Genomic DNA, 23,048 nt, shown 5'->3' on the forward strand with positions numbered 1-23,048 from the left:
ATTACAAAAGCAATGTATGCTCCTTATAGGATTTTTTTAAGTTCTATAAGCAAAGTAGACAAACATAAACACATATGCTATCTTTACTAAGTAATTACTGAGTATCAATCTAAGTCCTTTATACTTGTTTTCTTATTCAGTCTTCATAAAACTTCTGTGTGGTAGAGATCATACCTCTCACATTATTATTCCACTGTAGCAAGTGCCACTCATATTGAATACAATAAGAAGACTGCATCCAAGAGTTATATCACTCAGCCCAGAGGCTCAGAGGCTTAACTAGGGTTTTAACAGACAGGACTTGAACCCAGATCATCCTATTTTAGAATCCATTCTCTTAACCACTATTAAGCCACATTTTATAAAATACCTGTAATACTACTGCTCAGAAATGTGTTTTATTAACACCATTATTATAACATAAAATACTGTTTTAAGAACAGTATTTTAATATTATTACTGCTGTATTTATTCTTGCTTTTCTATTCTATCCCCCACACAATTTCAGAAAAAAAGGTTGCTATAGGGTTTAATTCTTTCTTCCATGAAATAGGCCACATGCCACACTCCCAATGTCATATAAAAATGAGTATCTGTTGGGATTTTGTTTCTGGAGAATTAACGTTTCCCAGAATCTTATAAGACCATGAAAATCACTCATGTGATCCTAAGTCTTAAATGCCTCAGGAAAAAGGTCATGAGCTATTTTAAGCCTAAGAGAAGAAATAATTATGTTAAACTAAATGAGGTTTATTACTTTTCCTTCCATGAATGTCCTCTCACCCTTGTGTATGATTTTCTTCCTTTCTCTCTCTCTAATCCCCTCCTCCACTTCTTCTTCTTCTTCTTCTTTTTTTTTTTTTTACCTCTAGATTTATTCTTTGTATCCAAACCTATGCCAATAACTACTGCTAAGGAAGGTTTTTTTTTTTTTATTTGCACCTTGAACTGTTCTTTCAATTCAATTCAAATACTTATAGGATAGAGTCATACCCCTTTAACTTTATAAAAAATAATCTTCCAAATGACTATGAAAACAATGAGATGCTGCTGCTGATAATACTTCAGTTTTAATATTACTTAATTGTTGTATCACTTTTAATTTTTTTCAAAGCACTTTTGTTTACTTAGAAAAGCCAGACAAAGGTTAAATAAGTCTTCAATGAGGTAGCATTTTCTTGAGTCTGAATTAAGCTCATCATAAATAACTGCAATATATATTCTATAAGTGCCCAAAATATCAAGTACAAAAACTTCAGTCCCATGTCAATAGGGCACTTCATGTACCACCTAATGTTCACAAACTCTCAGGTTTCCCTGGTAAGAATTGTGATGTGTAGTTACAACTATTAATCTTTTTATCCGCACCAAGTTCATGTAATCTTTCAAGTGGCAAGGGAGGCCTTTTAAAAAATTAAATACTCCCTGTTTGGTGAGTTTGGGGTTGTCTCAAAAGCTGAAATTGAGCTTTGCTGAATCAAAAAGATCTCAGGTAAACCCAGGCTTTCCATGTGAAATATGTGTAAGAATGGATGTAGTCGCATAAGAAAAGGGGGGTGGGACAAGAAAGGGGGAAAGTCCTAGCATCACCTGTGAAGCCCTTTGGGTCGTGAAAATGGTGAGTCATTGCTCCAATCTCTTCGTGATTCTCGGTGACTCCTTCTGGAGTCGTAACTGAAAATACAATAGCGTGGGGCTTCGGAGGACGTACTTCTCAGAGCCCTGTGGCCAGTGAGCCTCACAAGAAGGTCTATTGCATCGATCAATAGAGAAATGCTACACCTGTCCGAGCACTTTCTCCCACTAACTATCTAAAAGAGCTTGAAGGCTTTTCACTTATTTGGGCATTTACAGGTATCTATGCAATTTAATATCTATGTGTATGCCTTTTCTTTAAACTAGACATAACAGTTTAACAACCAAGGGTCTTTACCACTGTTTGCATTAAATAGCAGCTCCATGGATGTTTGTTTATTGAATAAAAGGGCGAATTCTCTCAGCTTTTCCCCACAGTCAGCAGTCTCTGGGCAGCCACAGGTAACATTTCAAAGAATAAAGCCCGGGCTCCTGAGAGCATTTTGTCAGTGTGCTGGCCCTGCTGGAGAATATTATAGGCCGTAGGTAACAATGGACCATATAGGCTTCTTGCCCAGAACTGAATCTAACTCCCCAATTACAATCCCTTAGGGAGCCAAACGGAGGGAAAGTGGGTGAGAGGTGGACACCCCTCCCCACTGAAGTCTGCACAGTAGGATTATTGCTCATTTTGAATTCTGTTCTGTATATTTCTATGTGTTCCACCAATTGACATTCATTATTTTATAAATGGAAAAGTTGTTAACCCCTTGAGTGCTGGGGAACACGGTCACGCTCCTCCTGTCTTTCGCCAAAAGTGCCAGGAGCGGTATTGCGCTCCTCCTGCAGAGTCCAGTTCTAAGTCTGCTTTTATTAGCGATGATGATATTGCTAAATATGTCATTTCTTGCTGTGAAGAAGACGATTTTGTGGAAGATATTGAATATGTAACTTCATTTACTTGCGATTCATAATTTTTTTCCTAAACTGCTGTAAAATCAGCAAAAATGCCTTGGCAGTTTTAGCATAGTTCCTAGGATATTGGTTGGCACTCTGAAAAGGGAATATAAAATAGAGCATCCTTTGCCATCTTCATTAATGTAAGACAAAAATGAATCCTCTTATTTTTTAAAATGTCCTGTATTTTTGTGTGCCAGATCCTGATACAAGCTTATTTTAATTTAACAAGCAAAAACTAATTTCCAACATAATTATTTTAAGAAATGAGTTTTTAAAAAGACTTAAAAATCATTTTATAACTCATTACAATGTTGTCATTAGGAAGAAAATCTTTCCACTAAGAAAATTAAATGGTGAGAAAAATGGTGACCTTATAATTTCAATTCCAGAGAAATATAGGAAATATATAGTTTTATAGTAATATAAACTCTCACTCAAATGTTAAAAAGACAAAAAGCTCAGTATTATCCTGGCGTGTAAACCTCAGAATTATTCTTCAAGGGAGATATATTATACATTTGAATGCCCAAAATGAATAATGAGTTTTAATTTTAATTGCTTCATACTTTATCAAGGGAAAAGAACACTGTAAAATTTTATCTAAATGAAGGTTAAATAGGTCAGCTCAGATTAACATCAAAACCACCCTTAACTGCTTTGTGCTAAATATTGAACTTTTATATTTTAATTTAATCAACTGCTGTAACCAATTTTATAATATAAAGAGGTCTTTATGAGTTTTGTGCTTTTAAAATTTACATGAGGTTTAGTTAATAAAAAATTTGAAGAAAAAAAAACCCTAAAAATAAAAGGAAAACGTGTATACATTCTTATCTCACAAAATGGCAACATTGAAGTGGTTGATCATATCTGGCTTAGTTTCCTAAGATCCCCAGGCTTTCCATATGCTCAGGATTTCATAACATGATGGCATAGTGTGGTGAGGAGACTGGACTCTGGGATTAGACTGCATGGGTTCAAATATTGGCGATTTCATTTGTGTTGTGTGGCTTTTGGGCACAGTATTTAAGTTCTCAGTGTCTTAGTCTATTTGTAAAGCAGAAAAAATGACACTAGTTTATCTACTTTCTTAGGGTGGTTATAAAAACTATATAATGTATGTAAATATTTTCATATAAAGCTCAGTATACAGAAGTCAACAAATTTTAGTTACACATTAGCAGTTCCTTGTGATTGTTCAAACACATACATGCTAAACTTATTGCTATGTTTAAACATTGTTACTGTTTAGTGTTTTAAAAAATATCCACAACTTTTATTTATATCTCTTCCCCCCCTTCCAAAGGTGGAGCCTGATTCACCTTCCTTTGAACATGAACTATACTTGGTGTTTCATTTCTAGCAGACAAATTAAAGTAGAAGGAATAGTGTGCAATGTATGAGCTTATAAAGGCATTGGGACTTCCTCCTTGCTCCTTATCTTGGATTGTTCATTCTGGGGACGTTAGCTGCCATGTTGGGAGAACACTCAAGTAGCCCTATGGAGGGCTCTTGTTGGACTCCTGCCAGCAGCTGTGTAAGTGAGCCTTCTCAGAAGCAGATCCTCCATCTCTGGTCAACCTTTCAGATGCCCAGGTCTGCGTCTTGACTGCGAACTCGAGAGATTTTTAGTGAGAACGTCCTGGCCAAGCTGCTCCTGGGTTCCTGACACCCCAAAAATGTGTGCGATAATAAATGCTTGTTGTTTTGAGCCACTAGCTTTTGGGATAATTTGCTGAATAGAAATAGGTAACGAACGCACTGCCTTATGTGTGTTATCTGTGGAATCTGGATGAGGAGAATTAAACCTACTGATTACAGAGCATGCAAGGTTTGAAAGGCTAGACCAGGTCTCCAGGTTTAAAGTTGCCCTTCTGGGTGCTGTCTTTCAGAATCACTCCTTGGTGGCAGCTCCACTTCCCTTGGACAGCATGGATATATTTCTTGGATTCTTTTCCTTTTACCTTGTTTTGATATTTCTGACACCAAATTACATTCCCTCTGACCCCTTCTCCAGTTGGAGTTGTCAAGTATGGCCTGAAGGTGTGCATGTAGCAGATGTTTTACACTTTTCTTTCTATAAGGGAAAACTGTATAGATAGCATTTTTTTCTGATTTTAATACATAACTGCATGAAACTTGAAAATATAGATTTGTTTAAAGGGTGAAATAAAAGCCCCCACTTATATAACCACTCAGAGTAAACTATTTAATATTTTATTTATTTTTTTCCAGGATTTTTACATATTCATCTCCACATGTACACAGGCCTGTGTAAAATTAAGACTGTTCATTATAGAATGTGATACTCAGCTTCTCAAGATTACTTAAAATCTTCTCCTGCCATTGCTTTTAACACGTTAAATGCCATATCAGTCCCCAGTGACTGACACTATACTTTCTGTCCAGAAGACAAAACAGGCAGGGCGCTTAATGTGTTAAATGTATCTACTTTTAACTGTTGTGTACATTACGTTATCATATCACAATCTAAAAAATGCATTGTAATCTATTATTGACCACTTAGTTTTTGCAATTATAAATATATAAATTAATGTACTTCCAAAAATTCTTTATGAGTATCAGTGTGTACTATTCTCTTTTTTCAATTGACCTTTATTGACACTTAATTTTTTACTGTTTTTTTACTCTGATGTTCTACAGAACGGGAACCCTCAAAACCCCTATTGTGATGGCATTGAGGGCGTCATGGAGGCTTATTATAGGAGTCTGAAATCTGTGCAGCTGTATGGGCCAACCAACTTTGCTCCTGTAATTAACCACGTAGCAAGGTAAGTTGGAAGTACACAAGGTATTTATTCTATTGTATGGAATCACAGTGAAATCATTACATTATTGTTAGAATACCCTCGCAGATGAAAGGTTTTTTTTTTCTTCTAATTTACCTCCAAGAAATTGAGGTAAATTTTGACATAGAGTGGAAAGTCTCCAATGAGTTATCATGATACTTTCTTTGCTAAAACTTTTATATCAAAATCTCAAGTGAAGAAATATACACTGAGTTATGTTAGGACCTGCATTTGTTCAACCAAAGAAAATTTCTTGTCTTTGAAAAGGCCTTCATGGGAGCAATAACAAGATTAATCATAATCTCACCTGTGTAAATTATTCAGATCTACTATCGAATTCTATAGTAGATAGAAGTAATAAGAAACTGAATTCCATGAAGACGACTTCCGTTCAGTGATATATAGGGCACATTATTTTCACTATTCTGAAATTAATATACTTGTTAATATTCTAAATTCCCAGAGCTCTACCTGTTCATAATACATAGTATTGAGATCAGAATATAATTGCTATGATTCCAAGTACATGTTCTGAAAAAAAAAATGTACTGTAAAAATCCATATACATTTCTTTATCATTTTTTCATTAGTGCATAAAATAAATTAGATATCACTTTTGAAATACTTACAAGTTTGGCTTGGCCCAGTGCAAATCTTATGAAACCTTGCCAATTTTCAGATTGTCAAACAAGTATGGCTTTTGTATTCTTTCTAATATGTAGTCAACATTTGAAAAAATGACTGCTTTCGGATCAGTTTATCAGTGCCCAAGAGCAACGTGAATCTTCAGTTCTCTGTTTGAAGGTTCTGGTACTTTACCATGTTCCTTTTGCACATCATGAGCAACTTAAGTGTGTTCTACTTTTCATTATCTGGGACATAGAGAAGATGCTAAAATAACCCGGTACCCAGGGCTGACCCCAGGGGCCTCTACTATGGAACTCCATCTCAGTTTGGCAATGATACATCGATGACGATTCTCTAAGTGTGACCCTTTAACTCAGGTTTTCTGAACATTCTTATCCACCACCTGTACTAAGTTGTAAATTTTACATCTCAACATACAACATAAAAAAGATTATGGAATAATACTTACCTTATATTTTCTTTTTATTTCTATGGTGTCCTTTTTGTTCTTATTACTTTTTTATGAAGCAGGTCTTGACCCACAAAACTGATTTCAAAATCCACTAATGGGTCATTACCTGTAATTTGAAAAACACAGCTTAGCTTATTGTATTAGCTTGTATAAGCAGTGTTATCTGTACACTATTTTCCTACTGTTTTTTATGGTTGTCAAGTAAAGCAGAATCAAAATAATATTAATGCAAGATCAGTTATAGTTGACTGTCTCTTCCTGTCACAGACGACCATCCAGATCACTGTTTTATATACAAAGATAAGAGAAAAATGATAGGACTTAATTTTGTCTGAGCTCATGCTAGTTATAGATGTTCTCATCGGTGCTTACCAATTAATTTTACTTTTTTTTGTCCTGGTATATCTCTACCACAAAAGTTAAGCTTTCAGATGTAAGGTTTCTAGGTGCATTTCGATGTGCCAATTTTTTTTTTTTTGCCATATATTTTATTTTATTTATTTATTTATTTATTTTATTTTTAATCTTTAGTTTCTTTATTGGTTAAGGTATTACAAATGTGTCCTCATCCCCCCATTAACTCCCAACCTCCCCCCCAACTCATGCTCTCATGCCCCTGTTGTCTGTGTCCATTGGTTTAGCTTATATGTATGCATACAAGTCCTTTGGTTGATCTCTTCCCCTTACCCCCACCCTCCCCTACTTTCCCTCCGGGGATTCACAGTCTGATCGCTGTTTCTCCGTCTCTGGATCTGTCCCTGTTCATCAGTCTATGTTGTTCTCTATATTCCACAAATGAGTGAGATCATGTGGTATTTATCTTTCTCTTACTGGCTTATTTCACTTAGCATAATGCTCTCCAGTTCCATCCATGCTGTTGCAAATGGCAAGAATTCCTTCTTCTTTACTGCAGCGTAGTATTCCATTGTGTAGATGTTCCACAGTTTTTTAATCCACTCATCTGACGGGCTTCACCCTGCTCTATTACCGTTTTTTATGTTTGATCCAGCACTTTTAAAATTCTCAAACACAGGTGTAATTGCCAGCTAGCGGTTTCAGCCTCTTTAAAAATAATCCGTTATTTCCCTGGCTCATGGGGCCAGTTGGTGGGCTTCATCTCATGCCCAGAAAGATTGCTGGTTCTATTCCTGGTCAGGGCAGGTGCCCAGGTTGCAGGTCCCATCCCTGGTTGGGGGCATGCAGGAGGCAGCAGACTGATGTTTGTTTGTTTGTTCTTTTTCTCTCTCTCCCTAAAAATCAAAACAAATACTTTTTAAAGAAAGAAAATGATCTGTGATCTAATAGTTCAGTATTATTATTTTTTTAATGAGAAAAAAAAAGAAACACAAAGATAAGGCTTTTGGGGAATGATCACTTCCAATACAATTAGAAGTCTCATGTATTGTTAGCTTGTTATGACTCTGAGTCAGTTTCTTATCTTTTTTTCTTGCTCTCTCTATTCCTGAGAACTAGTTATGAGCTAAAGGAATATTCCACAAATCTGAGCCAACCATTTATGAGTCTACAAAAACAATCCCAGGAACTTACTTGACAAAGACTCCAAAGAAATGTGTTTGAATTCCAAAATCCTAACAAAGTGAATCTCTCACTCAGATTTGTCATATAATATTAAAATATAAATTAAAGATATCCTATACTTGAAAAAAGATAGCAGCTTTTCAATAATAAGAGTTTTTTTCTAGTGGGTTTGACTCAGTGGATAGAGTGTGGCCCTGTGGACAGACAGGTCCCAGGTTCCATTCTGGTCAAGGGCACATGATGGGGTTGCAGGCTCAATCAGCCTCTGTTTTCTGCTTTACACATTTCTATAGCACTTAAATTATTTTTTTCATAAACATAGAATACTTTTAGTACAAAATATGATTTTGTTTGAAATTAAATTAACTTGTGAAGTGCCACAATATGAGAATGTGTAGAACAAACACCATAAAAAACAATCATACTTTAAAATAACTAACTTATGATGCTTATGGTAATAAATATAAAATTGGATTGAATAGTTCTTATGTAGAATTTAATTTAGCTTTAAAGCAGTATATCTAAGCAGAAGTGAGAACATGGTAATCTCGTATATCTTTCTATAGCATTAATTTTTCTCAAAGTTAAGAAATGTAATACAAGTCATATTTATTATAAAGTAAAATGCATAATTTCTATGAATTTTAAGATAAAATAACAAACTTCAGAGAAATTTCTAGTTTACTGTCTGTTTCAGGATCTAACCCTAACTCTCTTGGTAGTATCAAAATATTCTCCTGTTCTTTTTAGTATACTTTCTAATGATTAAAAAAAACCCCAAATATAAGTGGATTAAACTCACCAATCTAAAGACAGAGTTAGTGAGTGGTTAAAAAAAGCAAGACCCAACTATATCCTCCTATATAATAAAAAGCTAATATGCAAATCAACTGAAAGTTGGAAGAACCGGTTGCTATGATGCACACTGACCACCAGGGGGCAGGCGTTCAACGCAGGAGCTGCCCCCTGGTGGTCAGTACACTCTCACAGGGGGAGCACCACTCAGCCAGAAGCCAGGCTCATGGCTGGCGAGCGCAGCGGCAGTGGTGGGAGTCTCTCCTGCCTCAGCAGCAGTACTAAGGATGTCCGACTGATGGCTTAGGCCAATCTCCCTAATCAGTGGTCGGCAAACTGCGGCTCGTGAGCCACATGCGGCTCTTTGGCCCCTTGAGTGTGGCTCTTCCACAAAATACCGACTTCTCCGCATGGGCCACGAAGTTTCAATCGCACTGTACATGCGCGCCCACACGTGGTATTTTGTGGAAGAGCCACACTCAAGGGGCCAAAGAGCCGCATGTGGCTCGCGAGCCGCAGTTTGCCAACCACTGCCCTAAGTCATCAGTTGGATGTGCCCTGAGGGCTCCTGGACTGCAAGAGGGCACAGGCCGGGCTGAGGGACCCTCCCAAGTGCACGAATTTCATGCATCGGGCCTTGAGTTTTGTCTATAATAAACTAAACTTAGATTTAAGGACCTACATAAGCTGAAAATGAAAGGATGAAGAAAGATGTTCTTTGCAAATGGTAACTGAAAGAGGGCAGGCAGGAGTGTCTATATTTATATCAGACAAAATAGACTTTAAGTTAATTACTTACACAGGAGACAGAGAAGGTCATTACAAAATAAAAGCGTCAATTTATGTGGTATATATATATATATACACCCTTTTGTATATATACAAAATCAGCCTTGCAAAAAAGGAATACCTGCCATTTGCAACAATATGGATCAATCTGAAGGATGTAAAGTGTAATGCTAGGTAAAATGAGCCAGATACAAAAAGAAAAAAAAAATAAACCTGCATGATCTCAATCATATGTGAGATTTTTAAAAGTTGAATACATAGAAACAGAGAGTAGAATGGTGGTTACCAAGAGTAGGGAGGTAGGGAAAATGGGGAGATATTGGTCAAAGGGTACAACTTTGGTTTATGTAGTATAAATATGTCTAGAAATCTAACATATTACATGATTACTATAGTTAGTACTCTATTGAGTACTAGAAATTTGCTAAGAGAGTAAATTTCAGGTACACTGATCACAAAAATATATGGGAACTATGTGAGGAGATAACATGTTAATAAACTTACTGTAATATTCATATCACTATACATATAAAAAATGTTGTACACCTTAGATAAGTACAATTTTTTTTAAAAAAGAATAAAAAATTTTAAAAGGGTTAATTCACAGAGAGATATAATAATTACTAATATGTATGCCTGTGGTATCACAGCAGTTAAATATATAAGCAGAAATTGACATATCTAAAATGATAAATAGACAGCAATACAATAATATTAGACTTCACTGCCCCACTTTCAATGATGGATAGATCATCCAGACAGAAAATGATACGGAAACAGCTAACTTGAGCAAACACTCTAGGCCAGTGGTTCTCAACCTTCCTAATGCCACGACCCTTTAATACAGTTCCTCATGTTGTGGTGACCCCCAATTTCATTGAACATAATTAAAGCATAGTGATTAATCACAAAAACAATATGTAATTATGTATGTGTTTTCCGATTGTCTTAGGCGACCCCTGTGAAAGGGTCGTTCAAACCCCAAAGGGGTCGCGACCCACAGGTTGAGAACCACTGCTCTAGACCAAAATGGACTTAATAGAGATATCAGAATATTCTACACAACAGAAGCAGGATACACATTATTTTCAAGCACAAATGGAATATTTTCTAGGATAGATCATATGCTGTCAAAAAATTTTTTTAACACATTTAAGAAGATTGAAATCATTCTAATCTATTGTTTTTTAGCACAATGGAAAAAAAACTATAAATCAATAAAAAAACTACAAATCAATAACAAACCACAAGTCAGTCAACCACAAATCAGGAATACTCACAAATAAATGGGACTTAACATATGAAATGTGACTTAACATATGAAATGTTAACAGATGAAAATGAAAATACAACTTACCAAAACTAATGGGATTCAGCAAACGCAGTATTAATAAGGAAGTTTAAGTGACAAGCACCACATTTTTTTTAAAAAAAGAAGAAAAATCTTAACCTAAAATTTACCCCAAGGAACTAGAAAAAGAAGAACAAACTAAGCACAAGTTAGCAGAAGGAAAGAAATAATAATGATTAGGATAGAAATAAAAGAAATAGAAAAACAATAGAAAATGACAAAACTAAGCTGTTTTTTTGTTTTTTGTTTTTGGGAAGATAAATAAAATTGACAAACCCTTAGCTAGACTGAGAAAAAAAAGACTCAGGTAAAATCAGAAATGGAAGAGGAGACATTAAACTGATGTCATAGAAACAAAAAATATCACAAGGTATTATTATGAACCATTAAATTCCAACAAATTGAACAATGTAGAAGAAATGGATAAATTCCTAGAAACATACAACCTACCAAGAATAAATCAAGAAATAAAAAGCCTGTATAGACAAATAACAAGGAGATTGAATCAGCAATCAGAAACCTGCTAATAAAGTAAAGCTCAGAACCATATGGCTACATTTTTGAATTTTACTATTTAAAGAAGCATTAATACCAATACTGCTTAAACTCTTCCAAAAGAATAGAAAAGGGAACACTTCCCAACTCATTTTATGAGGCCAACATCACCCTGATACCAAAGACAGACAAAGAAAATATCCCTGATACAACAAATTGGTGGTCACCAGAGGGGAAGGGAAGTGAGGGGAGAGCAAATTTGTAAAGGGGGTCAAATATATGGTGATAGAAGGAAACCAATCTTTGGGTGGTATATGGATATTGAATTACTATGTTGTACACCTGAAATTGATAAAATGTTGTTGAATAATATTATCTCAATAAATTTAATTTAAAAAGTTATTCCTGCTGAAGTATACTACAGAGCAATATCCCTGATAAACATGGATCGAAAAATCCTCAACATATTATTAGCAAACTAAATACAATAGCACATTAAAAGAATCATACACATAACCAAGGAGGATTCATACCTGGGATGCCATAGTTCTACATATTCAGATCAATAAATATGATACACCACATTATCAAAATGAAGGACAAAATCACTTGATCATCTTAAGAGACAGAAAAAGCATTTGACAAATTCCGACAACCTTTCATGGTAAAAAACAAATTAGGTACAGAAGGAACTTACCTCAACACAGTAAAGGCCATCAATGAAAGGCCCACTGCTAGCATCATACTCAATGTTAAAAAAATGAAAGCTTTTCCTCTAATATTTCGAGCAAAGCAAGGATGCCCACTCTCTTCACTTTTATTCAGCGTAGTATTGGAAGTCCTAGCCAGAGCAATTAGGCAAGAAAAAGAAAAGTCCTCTAGATCATAGAGATAGAAGTAAAATGATCTCTGTTCACAGATAACATAGCCCTATATGTAGAAAGCCCTAAATATCCTTCCCCCAAAGAACAAAAAACCCACCTAAAGAACTAATAAATGAATTCAGGAAAGTTGCAGGATACATAAGCAATCTACAAAAATAATTTTTGTTTCTTTACACTAACAATAAACTATCAGAAAAATGAATGCAATCGACATGACACCAAAAAAAAAAAATTGAGTACTTAGAAATAAACTTAAGCAAGAAGACAACATACTGTTACACTGAAACCTATAAAACATGGATGAACAGAGACACAAATAAATAGAAAAGCATCCAGTCTTCATGGGTCACGAGAATTAATATTGTTAAAATGTCCATACTACCCAAAGTTTTAATGCAATACCTATCAAAATCCCAATGGCATTTTTCTGCAGAAATAGAAGCAAAACAATCCTATACAGTGGGGCCTTGACTTACCAGTTTAATTCGTTCCGTGATGGAGCTCGTAACTCAAATTACTCCTATGTCAAATCATAAAGTGAACGAGTGAGACACGTGATGCTGGGCTGATGTTGTGGCGTTCACTGTGACGTTCGCTGCGCCAACTAGCGGTGGAGTATCTGAAGCTGGCTCATAACCCGAATTTTAGCTCGCAACTCAAAGCAAAAAATCGGCCGAGAGACGGCTCGTATCTCGAAAAACTCGTTAGTCGGGACACTCCTAAGTCAAGGCGCCACTGTAATTTATATGGAACCACAAAAGATCCCAAATGGCCAAAGCAATCTTGAGCAAGAACAAAGCTGGAGGTATGACACCACCTGATTTTAAAATAAACTACAAAACTAAAGCAATCAAAATAGCAAGGTACTGGCACAAAAGTAGGCATATAGAGGCGCAGAACAAAAAAGAACCCAGAAAATACCTGCACATAGATGGCCAATTGGTCTTTGACAAGGGTGCCAAGAACATACAATGGGGAAAGGAAAATTTCTTCAATAAATGGTGTTGGAAAAACTAGATATCCACATGAAAAAGAATGAAATTGGATCCTTATCTTACACAGATCACAGAAATTAGCTTAAAATAGGCTAAAGACTTAAATGTAAGACCTAAAACTGTAAAACTTATAAGAAAACATAGGGAAAAGCTTCTTGATATTGGTCTTGGCAATGATTTCTTAGGTATCACACCAAAATTACAAGCAACAAAAGCAAAAATAAATAGACAAGTGGGACTACATCAAACTAGAAAGCTTCTCAATAGCAAAAGAAAAAAAAAAGATGCAATGGAAACCTCTGGAGTGTGAAAAATGTTTGTGAACTATATAGCTGATAAGGGGTTAAGTTCTAAAACATAAAGAACTCCTACAACTTAATAGCTAAAGAAAAATAACCCAATTTTTAAAAAATGGGCAAAGGACCTGCACAGACATTTCTCCAAGAAGACATAGAAATGGCCAACAGGTATATGCAAAGATACTCAACATTACTAATCATCAGGAAAATGCAAATCAAAACCACAATGATCTGCTATCACTTCACACTTGTTAGAATGGCTGTTATCCAAAGGTCAAAAGATAAGTGTTAGTGAGGAGGTGAAGGATGTGGGGAATGTAACCTGGTGCAGCTGCTATGAAGAACAATATCAAGATTCCTAAAAAAAAAAAAAAAATAGTACTTACTACTGGCAACCTGCCTTCTGAGTATATATCCAAAGCAATCGACATCAGGATCTCAAAGAGATACATCCATCATTATTTACAACAGCCAAGATATGGAAACACCCCATCAACAAATAAATGAATAAGTAAAATGTGGTATCCTATATAAGAAAAGTCTAATATGCTAAGTATGCAGTCATCCAGTCAGCTGTTCAACCAATCAAAGCATAATATGCTAATGTTATGCTAAAGCCACTTAACAGCTGGCTATGACGTGCACTGACCACCAGAGGGCATACCATCAACCGGTGGACCAGTTGCTATGACATGCATTGACCACCAGGGGGCAGATGCTCTGACTGGTAGGTTAGCTTGCTGCTTGGGTCCAGCCAATCGGGACTGAGAGAGATGGGCCGTACACAACATGGAGCCCTCCCACAGTCCTTCCTTGGCTGGCCAACCTCCTGCGTCCTTCCCCGGTCCCAATCGTGCACTGGTGGGGTCCCTCAGCCTGGCCTGCAACTTCTTGCGATCTGGAACCCCTTAGGAGAGCTGGTTTCAGCCCAACAGCTGAACAACCGGTTGCTATGATGTGCACTGACCACCAGGGAGCAGACGCTCAATGCAGGAGCTGCTCCCTGGTGGTCAGTGTACTCCCACAGTGGGGAGCGCCACTCAGCCAGAAGCCAGGCTCATGGACATCCCCAGAGGGCTCCTGGACTGTGAGAGGGCGCAGGCCAGGTTGAGGGACCCCCCCGCGAGTGCACAAATTTTGTGCACCAGGCCTCTAGTCCTATATAATAAAAAGCTAATATGCAAATTTTCCCCTCGACCCAGAGTTCAGCTGGAGGTTCGACAAGGGGCGGGGCTGGCTGGCCAACCGCCTGCAGCCCCTCCTCCCAGCCAGCCTGGCCTGATTGTCCCTGACGATCCCCACCCATACATAAATTCATGCACTGGGCCTCTAGTGTACATATAAGATATTATTCTACCTTTAAAATGAAAGAAATCCTACTGTTTGTGACAACATGGATGGGCCTGGAAGACATTATGGTATGTGAAATAAGACAGTCATAGAATAAATACTGCATGATTCCTCTTAGATGAGTCATCTAAAATAGTCAAATGAATAGAAATAGACATAGAATGGTGGTAACCAGGGGTTGGGAAAAAGGTTATGTGAAATAGATGTTCAATGGGAATAAAGGAGCATATATACAGGATGAGTAAATTCTGGAGCTCTACTGTATAGCACAGTACCTATCTATAATAATAAAAGCATAATATGCTAATTAAACCAGACATCCTTCCGGACGACCTTATGGACGAAGTCAGAGCTGCAAGGGAAGCCCGGGTCCCTGGTGCCTGCTGGCGGCCAGAGGGAAGCCCAGGTCCCGGGTGCCTGCTGGCGGCTGGAGGGAAGCCGGGGTCCCGGGTGCCAGAGGGAAGCCAGTGCCTGCAGCCGGGGGAAGGAAGCCCTACTCTTGCACAAATTTCATGCATCGGGCCTCTACTAGTTAATAATAAGATACTGTGCACTTAAAATTTTAAGAGGCTAGATTTTATTTTAAATGGTTTTAACACATACACAAAGGGACAGAAACTTTCAGAGGTGAGGGACATATTTATTTACCTTGATTGTTTTGATGGTCACAAGTGTACATATATGTACAAATTCATCAAATTATATACAGTACTTATTGCAATTTTCCGTATACCAATTATACCTCAAGCTGAGGAAGCTGTGGGGAGGAGGCTTACTAACAACTGAGACTTTCTCCATGGTTAACCAGAAGCATTGAAAGAGAATAAAAAGTACACACACACAGAAAAAACAGACCATTAAACCACTTGAAGTGGTTTTTACAAGATTGCATAATACTCAACTTTTCATATTGTTTTTGAACCTGGTAGAAATTTGTTATTTTAAGAGCATCACAGAAAAGTATAATAGCCTTACTGTTGTACTCATAGAAGCTTTTCTCACTACTATTTATAGCCTTCCATCAATCACATGATATATAAAATCCTATGTTTCTGAAGCATAGTCAGTAAGAAATACTTTTTGAAGAATAATGGGAATGCCCTGGCCGGTTTGGTTCAGTGGATGGAGTGTTGGCTTGTGGATGAAGGGTCCTGGGTTCGATTTCCGGTCGGGGCACATGCCTGGGTTGCAGGCTCCATCCCCTGTAGGGGGCATGCAGAAAGCAACCAGTCAATGATTCTCTCTCATCGTTGATGTTTCTATCTCTCTCTCCCTCTCCCTTCCTCTCTGAAATTAATAAAAATATATTAAAAAATAAACTCCTGAGAGAGATTATCAACTTTGTTTATTAAGGAAAAAGTTAAGGTAAAATAGAAGAGGCTCATATCTGCTTTGGAATGTTTTCCATTCATTGTGTTGCCATCAAATTAATACAAACTTTTATTGTCCAAGATCAGTGTTCAATATCATGGGAGTATTTTTGACCAGTTCAACACTATCTTTACAGGGGGTGAACAGGCCACTTACTATCATCTCTTCATTAATCTGTAAAATTGTTTAGTCAGTAGCATGAGCAACTATTAGTTTCTCTAGTCTATGGCAAAGTGGTAACTATTTTTCTTAATTATATGGTAGTTAATTCTGCTCTTCAAGAAAGAAATTTTATCCTGAAATGTTATGCTACTGATCTGTCCCGGACCTGTTCAAACTTGATTTCTTGGTATCCTGTAGTCCAGTGGTTCTCAACCTTCCTAATGCCACGAACCTTTAGTACAGTTCCTCATGTTGTGGTGACCCCCAACCATAAAATTATTTTCGTTGCTACTTCATAACTGTAATTTTGCTACTGTTATGAATCGTAATGTAAATATCTGATATGCAGGATGTATTTTCATTGTTACAAATTGAATATAATTAAAGCATAGTGATTAATCACAAAAACAATATGTAATTATATACGTGTTTTCCGATGGTCTTAGGCGACCCCTGTGAAAGGGTCGTTCGAACCCCAAAGGGGTTGCGACCCACAGGTTGAGAACTGCTGCTGTAGGCTGTGAAGGTATTTCATTGGTAATCAATGGAAGTGTTTTTGAACCCAGTCTTTCTATGACTCACTCAATGATTTTTCCAGGAATCGACTAAAGTCTTCTTATTTACTGTCTCCTAAGCTTAGGCTTTTATACATATAGACTAGAGGCCCGGTGCACAAAAATTTGTGCACTTGGGGGAGGGTCTCTCAGGTCGGCCTGCGCCCTCTCAGGGGATGTCCACCTGCCAGCTTAGGCTCACGGAGAGTGGGCCTAAGCCACAGTCGGACATCTTAGCGCTGCTGCGGAGGCGGGAGAGGCTCCCTCCACTGCCGCTGCACTGGCCAGCCATGAGCCAGCTTCTGGCTGAGCAGCACTCCCCCTATAGAAGTGCACTGACCACCAGGGGGCAGTTCCTGTGTTGAGCGTCTGCCCTCTGGTGATCAGTGTGCATCATAGCAACTGGTCATTCCTGGTAGTTCTAGGGTCAATTTGCATATTACCCTTTTATTATATAGGATTGCATTCACCATGCCAAGCCAAGTCTCCTTCCATCACCATTTATCCCCCCTTTACCCTCTTCTACTTCCTCCCACCCCCTTTCCCTCTGGTAATCACCGTACTGTTGTCTATGAGTTTTTTATTTTTTTGCTTATTCCCTTCACTGACAGCTGTCAATCTGTTCCCTGTAGCTATGAGTCTCTTTCTATTTTGTTAGTTCATTTTGTCCATTAGATTCCACATATGAGTGAAATCATATCTTACTTGTCTTTCTCTGACTGGTTTATATCACTTAGCAAAATATTCTCTAGGTCCATATATGCTGTCCCAAAATGTAAGATTTCCTTCTTTTTAATAGCCTTATATGCCTACATTTTGTCTTTTTGTCCCAGCTTTCATTAATTTAACATGTGTTAAGAAGTTGAACTCTAGATGTTTCAAAAAGCTTTTCTTCTGTTGTATTTTTTTTATTCAGGTGAATTCACATAGTATAAAAGTAGCCATTTTAAAGTGTACAGTATAATGGCATTGAACACATTCTTGGTGTTGTGCAACCATCAACTCTGTCTACTTCCAAAACAAAAGGCATTTATGATTATTTCTAACTTATAGAACTGTACTATATATTGAGTACCATACATGTGGTTTTAATATCCTATATAATAAAAGGCTAATAGGCAAATCGAACAGGGGAACAACTGGTCACTATGATGCGCACTGACCAACAGGGGCCAGACACTCAATGCAGAAGCTGCCCGCTGGTGATCAGTGCAGTCCCATAGGGGGAGTGCCACTCAGCCAGAAGTCAGGCTCATGGCTGGCGAGCACAGCAGCGGTGGCAGGAGCTTCTCCTGCCTCCGCGGCAGTGCTAAGGATGTCCGACTGATGGCTTAGGCCCACTCCCCATGGGTGGGCCTAAGCCATCAGTCAGACATCCCCCAAGGGGTCCTGGACTGCGAGAGGGTGTGGGCCAGGCTGAGGGACCCCTTGCCCTCCCTGCGAGTGCACGAATTTCATGCACTGGGCCTCTAGTTAACAATATAAAGGTGTATCTTAATTTTAAGACTAGTAAGATAAAGTTTAGATAAAGTAATTTACTGAAGATCATATATGTAATATGTTGCTTACCTGCAATGTCTATTTCCAAAAGTTATATCCATTCCACTGTGCTAAACATACCCTCATTCATCTTACCTTTTGTTAGTGAATAAATTTCTAAGGCAGCCAGGAATTTCCAAGTGCCAGCATGCAGTAATGTTGCTATTATTCTAGTGTGCTATTTCAGGGAAATGTATATTTAAGAGTTTGCATGTTATAGGCTCCTAACATATATTAAATACTCTCTTGAGATTAAAAGGTTTGTTGACTATTCCAAGTTGCATTTAGCAACCATCGCATACAGAGGAACTGTTTTATTTTCTGTGGTGATTTTTACCTACTTCTTGCCTTTCAGATATGCTTCTTCTGTAAAGGATGGCTCCCAGTATTTTGTGCTCCTGATTGTGACAGACGGTGTTATCTCAGATATGGCTCAAACGAAGGAGTCTATAGTTAACGTAAGTAGGAGTCATTTAGTCTTGGGCTGGCTCCGCGACAGCATGGTGCTACTCAGGTTGAGACTAGCATCTAGTTGACTTCACAGTGAAACAAAATGCCCATGCCTTTGGAACCAGTTGCATTTTAGCTTTACCCAGACAACTCAGACACATTTGTACCATTACTAGTAATCCATAAGGACTAAGCTAAGAGTGTGGAAAATGTGAGTTGTAACAAAATTATTTCAAAAAAAATTTTTTTAAAAAAGGTAATAGCACTACCTTCATGTGCATGAGCGTGTTTATCTCTATTAGTTTGATGTACTTGTACACAATTTTACAATTTGCACAAAATATTTCTTAATATTCACATTTCAGTTATGGGAAAACTTTGCTAATTTCTATTTCTATAGAACTGGATGGGAGCTGGACTTGATTCAGAACCATGTTTCTCATTATAATTTCTAATTATGTTATAGTTAATGATTTTTTATTGTCTTCATTGTTAGGCTATAATCTATAAAATCTAGATTATTTATGTATATAAAAGCCTAAGAGACCATTGTGACCAGTCGACCGAATGACTGGTTGACTGGTTGCTATGATGCACACTGACCACCAGGGTGCAGATGCTCAAAGCATTCCCTCCCCAGCAGTCCCTCCCCCCGGCCGGCTGGCCCCAATCAGCCCTAATCAGGACTGGGAGAGATGGCCCTGATTGGCCCCAATCACCAGTTAGGCTGAATAACCCCACCCATGCATGAATTCATGCACCCAACCTCTAGTAATTAATAAAATTATTTCTGATTTTATTCCCCTTTCATATTCAGGTTTAGCAATGTTTGGCACACAGTAGACATTTAGTAAAAATGGGTTGCATGAGTGTTTATCATACCTCGTAATTATTAATAGCATGGAAAAAATACAATTAGCTGTTTGTTGTGAGAAAATAGGTTCATATAGGGGCAAAAATCAAATACTTTATATACATGTACTTAGAAAAACTAAATATGGAAAGGAAGAGGAGGAGGAAAAGTTCACATATTTATTTGTTTATTTTTAAATCTTGATTTCCCTAATATTCTGATCAGTGGCATTAGTGTGCACTTTAAAATATGGACTTACTAATTTAAACTTAAATTAATAGTCACGATGCACTGAGGAACAATTATTTTTAATTCAATGGCCTTCATAGATGAAGATGTGATTGCTATAGTATTGCATCTGTCTGTTGCTAGAGCTTACATTTTTACCATTAAAGTATTTAATGTGATGATGTCATTTAAATGATACCTATAATGAGAAAGCCTGCCATAACATATTCAGTATCCCTCACAATCTCATGGATATTTAATACATAATTTAATCATACTAAGAATAACTTTCTATAAATGAGGTAGAATAGAATACTGCTGTTTCATAAATATGGTAACCCTTCCCCCTTTAGCAACTAAAAGATATTTTAGAAGAGAGAGAACATGAAAAAAGAGAGATCAAGGATACCCAATGTCATCTTATGTAGATTTTGGCTGATAGTAGCAAGTGAAAGCTAAGGCTAAAGCTTTTATTTTTTTTATATTATCCAAGGCTGGTCATTGCTGAGGACTGTCCCACTGAATCAGCATATGTACAGAGTTGGGAAAGTATAGGCATGGAATTAAGTATATTATCTGGCAGTTATTTTAAGTATCTTCAAAACTACTTTAATGAACATCTGTGAAAAATATAAACTAAAACAGGATATTAAATTTTTCTTAAATCTTAATTCTTTTCTTAAGAGCTCAATTTCTTAATTGTGAACTAATTGTGTATTCTTTTCGAAGGCTTCAAAACTTCCAATGTCAATAATTATAGTTGGTGTTGGACCAGCAGAATTTGATGGTAAGTAATACAATTTCAATAGTATTCCTTGGGAGTTTATTTAATCTGAGTCATCATGCCTTTAAGTTTCTATCACTCTTTTTAAAAATTTTGAATGTGAGTGTGCATGTAGATTTGCATATAATGTCCATGTACACTAGGCATAAATATAAATATCTCACCATGAAGTCTGTTTAGGTGAGCGAATTAAAATATTGTCTTCTGAGTAGAGCATTATCTTTCTAATATAGATTCGTGCAACATATATTTTTTGATTTTAGTAGAGATAGTTTGTACCTTAAGATAATATTTTTTAAAGACTTACAGAGTGATAAATTGAGTTTTTGTTCCCAAGGCAAATTACTCTCTGAGTTTCCTAAAAACCTTTAGGAATAAAAACTAAATTAATAAACCATTAGGTTGTGAATAGAAATGTTAACACAGCACAGTATGTTACGGGAATGGATTTTCAGACCCTGGCAAGTTGGTAGACATTAGCTTTATAAATATGTAAGTTCTGTCATATGAAAACAGAATGAAAATGGAACTGACCATACAGCGGTTCTCAACCTGTGGGTCGCGACCCTTTCACAGGGGTCGCCTAAGATCATTGGAAAACACATATATAATTACATATTGTTTTTGTGATTAATCACTATGCTTTAATTATGTTCAATTTGTAACAATGAAATTGGGGGTCACCACAACATGAGGAACTGTATTAAAGGGTCGAGGCATTAGGAAGGTTGAGAACCACTGAAAGGAGACTTTATATAATTATGCTAAATTGACTTACAGGGAGTTTTGTTTGGGCTTAGGCCTTGTTCAGATGCTAATTAAGTGACAGGTGTTTGTGTAACTCGTGATCTGGGCAAACTTCGTTCAGGATAGTCTGTTACTAGTTATCTGGTAAATTTCTTCAAGAGAACTTTATACTGGACAGCACCGGTATGACTTCGTAACATTTGCCTGGTTCAGGTATTTTAGATTAACAATAACACTTTCTTTAGCTTGGCATTTTGGAAATGAAGATAATTTTAGACTATTTGGAACAACCTCTGGTATGTTACAAGGTAATTTAGGCATACAGGTACTAACTTTAGTATGATTATCACTGGGTTGATTCTCTGTTAACCACCAGTGCCTTCTCTGTAAGGGTGGTATGGATCTGTCCATCGCAGGTAAAGAACCACAGGGAACGTTATATTGGTGACTCCGAAAAGTCCTTTCTTTCATTCTATGCTTGGCTAGTCATCCTTTTCATCATTATAATCTTCCATTTTCTAAAGCAAAAGTCATTTAGTCTGATGGCTGCTGCTTCTGCTAATATTTTCTTGTCTCTGGGTATTTGCATCTGTTTGCATCATCTTTCAGGCATCAATATGACACATTTCTCTGGAGTCAGGAAACCTAAAACACATCTTACTTCTTAATGCTTTGTATACTTGATTGTTTGCATTAATTAGTGATAGACCAAGATCCACAAACTTCACGCATTGCTAGGTTATAATAACCCATGCTTTTTTCTTCAGTCACTAATTTGCTTTTGCCTCTCAAGGATACACCTCTGATAGGGCACATCTCAGGTCTCCCAGACTCCCATGGAAGTCCACCACTAGATGTATGACCTCAGGGATGGTAAAGACCAGCACCTGTTCATCAACAACCCCCACACATAATGTTTGAATACAAACCCACTGACCCTTCCTAGTCATATACCGTATTTCTACTTACTACACAAGACAGCTATTTGTTCTCTTCTTTTCTTTAGTTCCCAGTGAATTATTTATTAGGATTTGAGGTGTGGTAATTCATCATTTTCCTCTCTGACTTCCTGAAGTAAAAAAAAAAAAAAAATGCAGGAAACAGACACTAGAATATAAGCTTTATTACTAGCAATGCAGAATTGGAGAATTTGGGTTAACCTGTGCACAGAAGCAGACTTCTCACTACCTTTCCCCCCCAAGATTAAATGACCTCACCCTTATCTCCAGGCCTACTCCATCCGGGGGCTAAGTCTTGCCTATTAAGCCTGCCCCAGAGAGGAATTGCCTTCACTCTGAGGATAGGCAGCTCCAAAAAAGAGAGGTTCAGGTCAGTTTCTTCTTTTTTTTTTTTTTTTTAAATATATTTTATTGATTTTTTACAGAGAGGAAGGGAGAGAGCTAGAGAGCTAGAAACATC

General features: G+C 37.1%; 1 protein-coding gene across 3 annotated transcripts in view; it reads left to right on the forward strand.

Moving 5' to 3' along the window:
* The window catches only part of CPNE8 (copine 8), a 199,647-nt gene that overhangs the window by 163,614 nt on the left and 12,985 nt on the right, over positions 1-23,048 (forward strand). For all 3 annotated transcript variants that reach the window (XM_070410448.1, XM_070410447.1, XM_070410449.1), the window contains 3 exons: positions 5,200-5,327; positions 18,923-19,025; positions 20,828-20,885. In XM_070410448.1, coding sequence (XP_070266549.1) covers positions 5,200-5,327; positions 18,923-19,025; positions 20,828-20,885 — 289 coding nt within the window. The remainder of the gene's footprint in view (positions 1-5,199; positions 5,328-18,922; positions 19,026-20,827; positions 20,886-23,048) is intronic.

This window comes from Myotis yumanensis, unplaced genomic scaffold, assembly GCF_028538775.1.
Source record: "Myotis yumanensis isolate MYYU_CA2020_CCGP unplaced genomic scaffold, mMyoYum1.0.hap1 SCAF_3, whole genome shotgun sequence".
NCBI lineage: Eukaryota > Metazoa > Chordata > Mammalia > Chiroptera > Vespertilionidae > Myotis > Myotis yumanensis.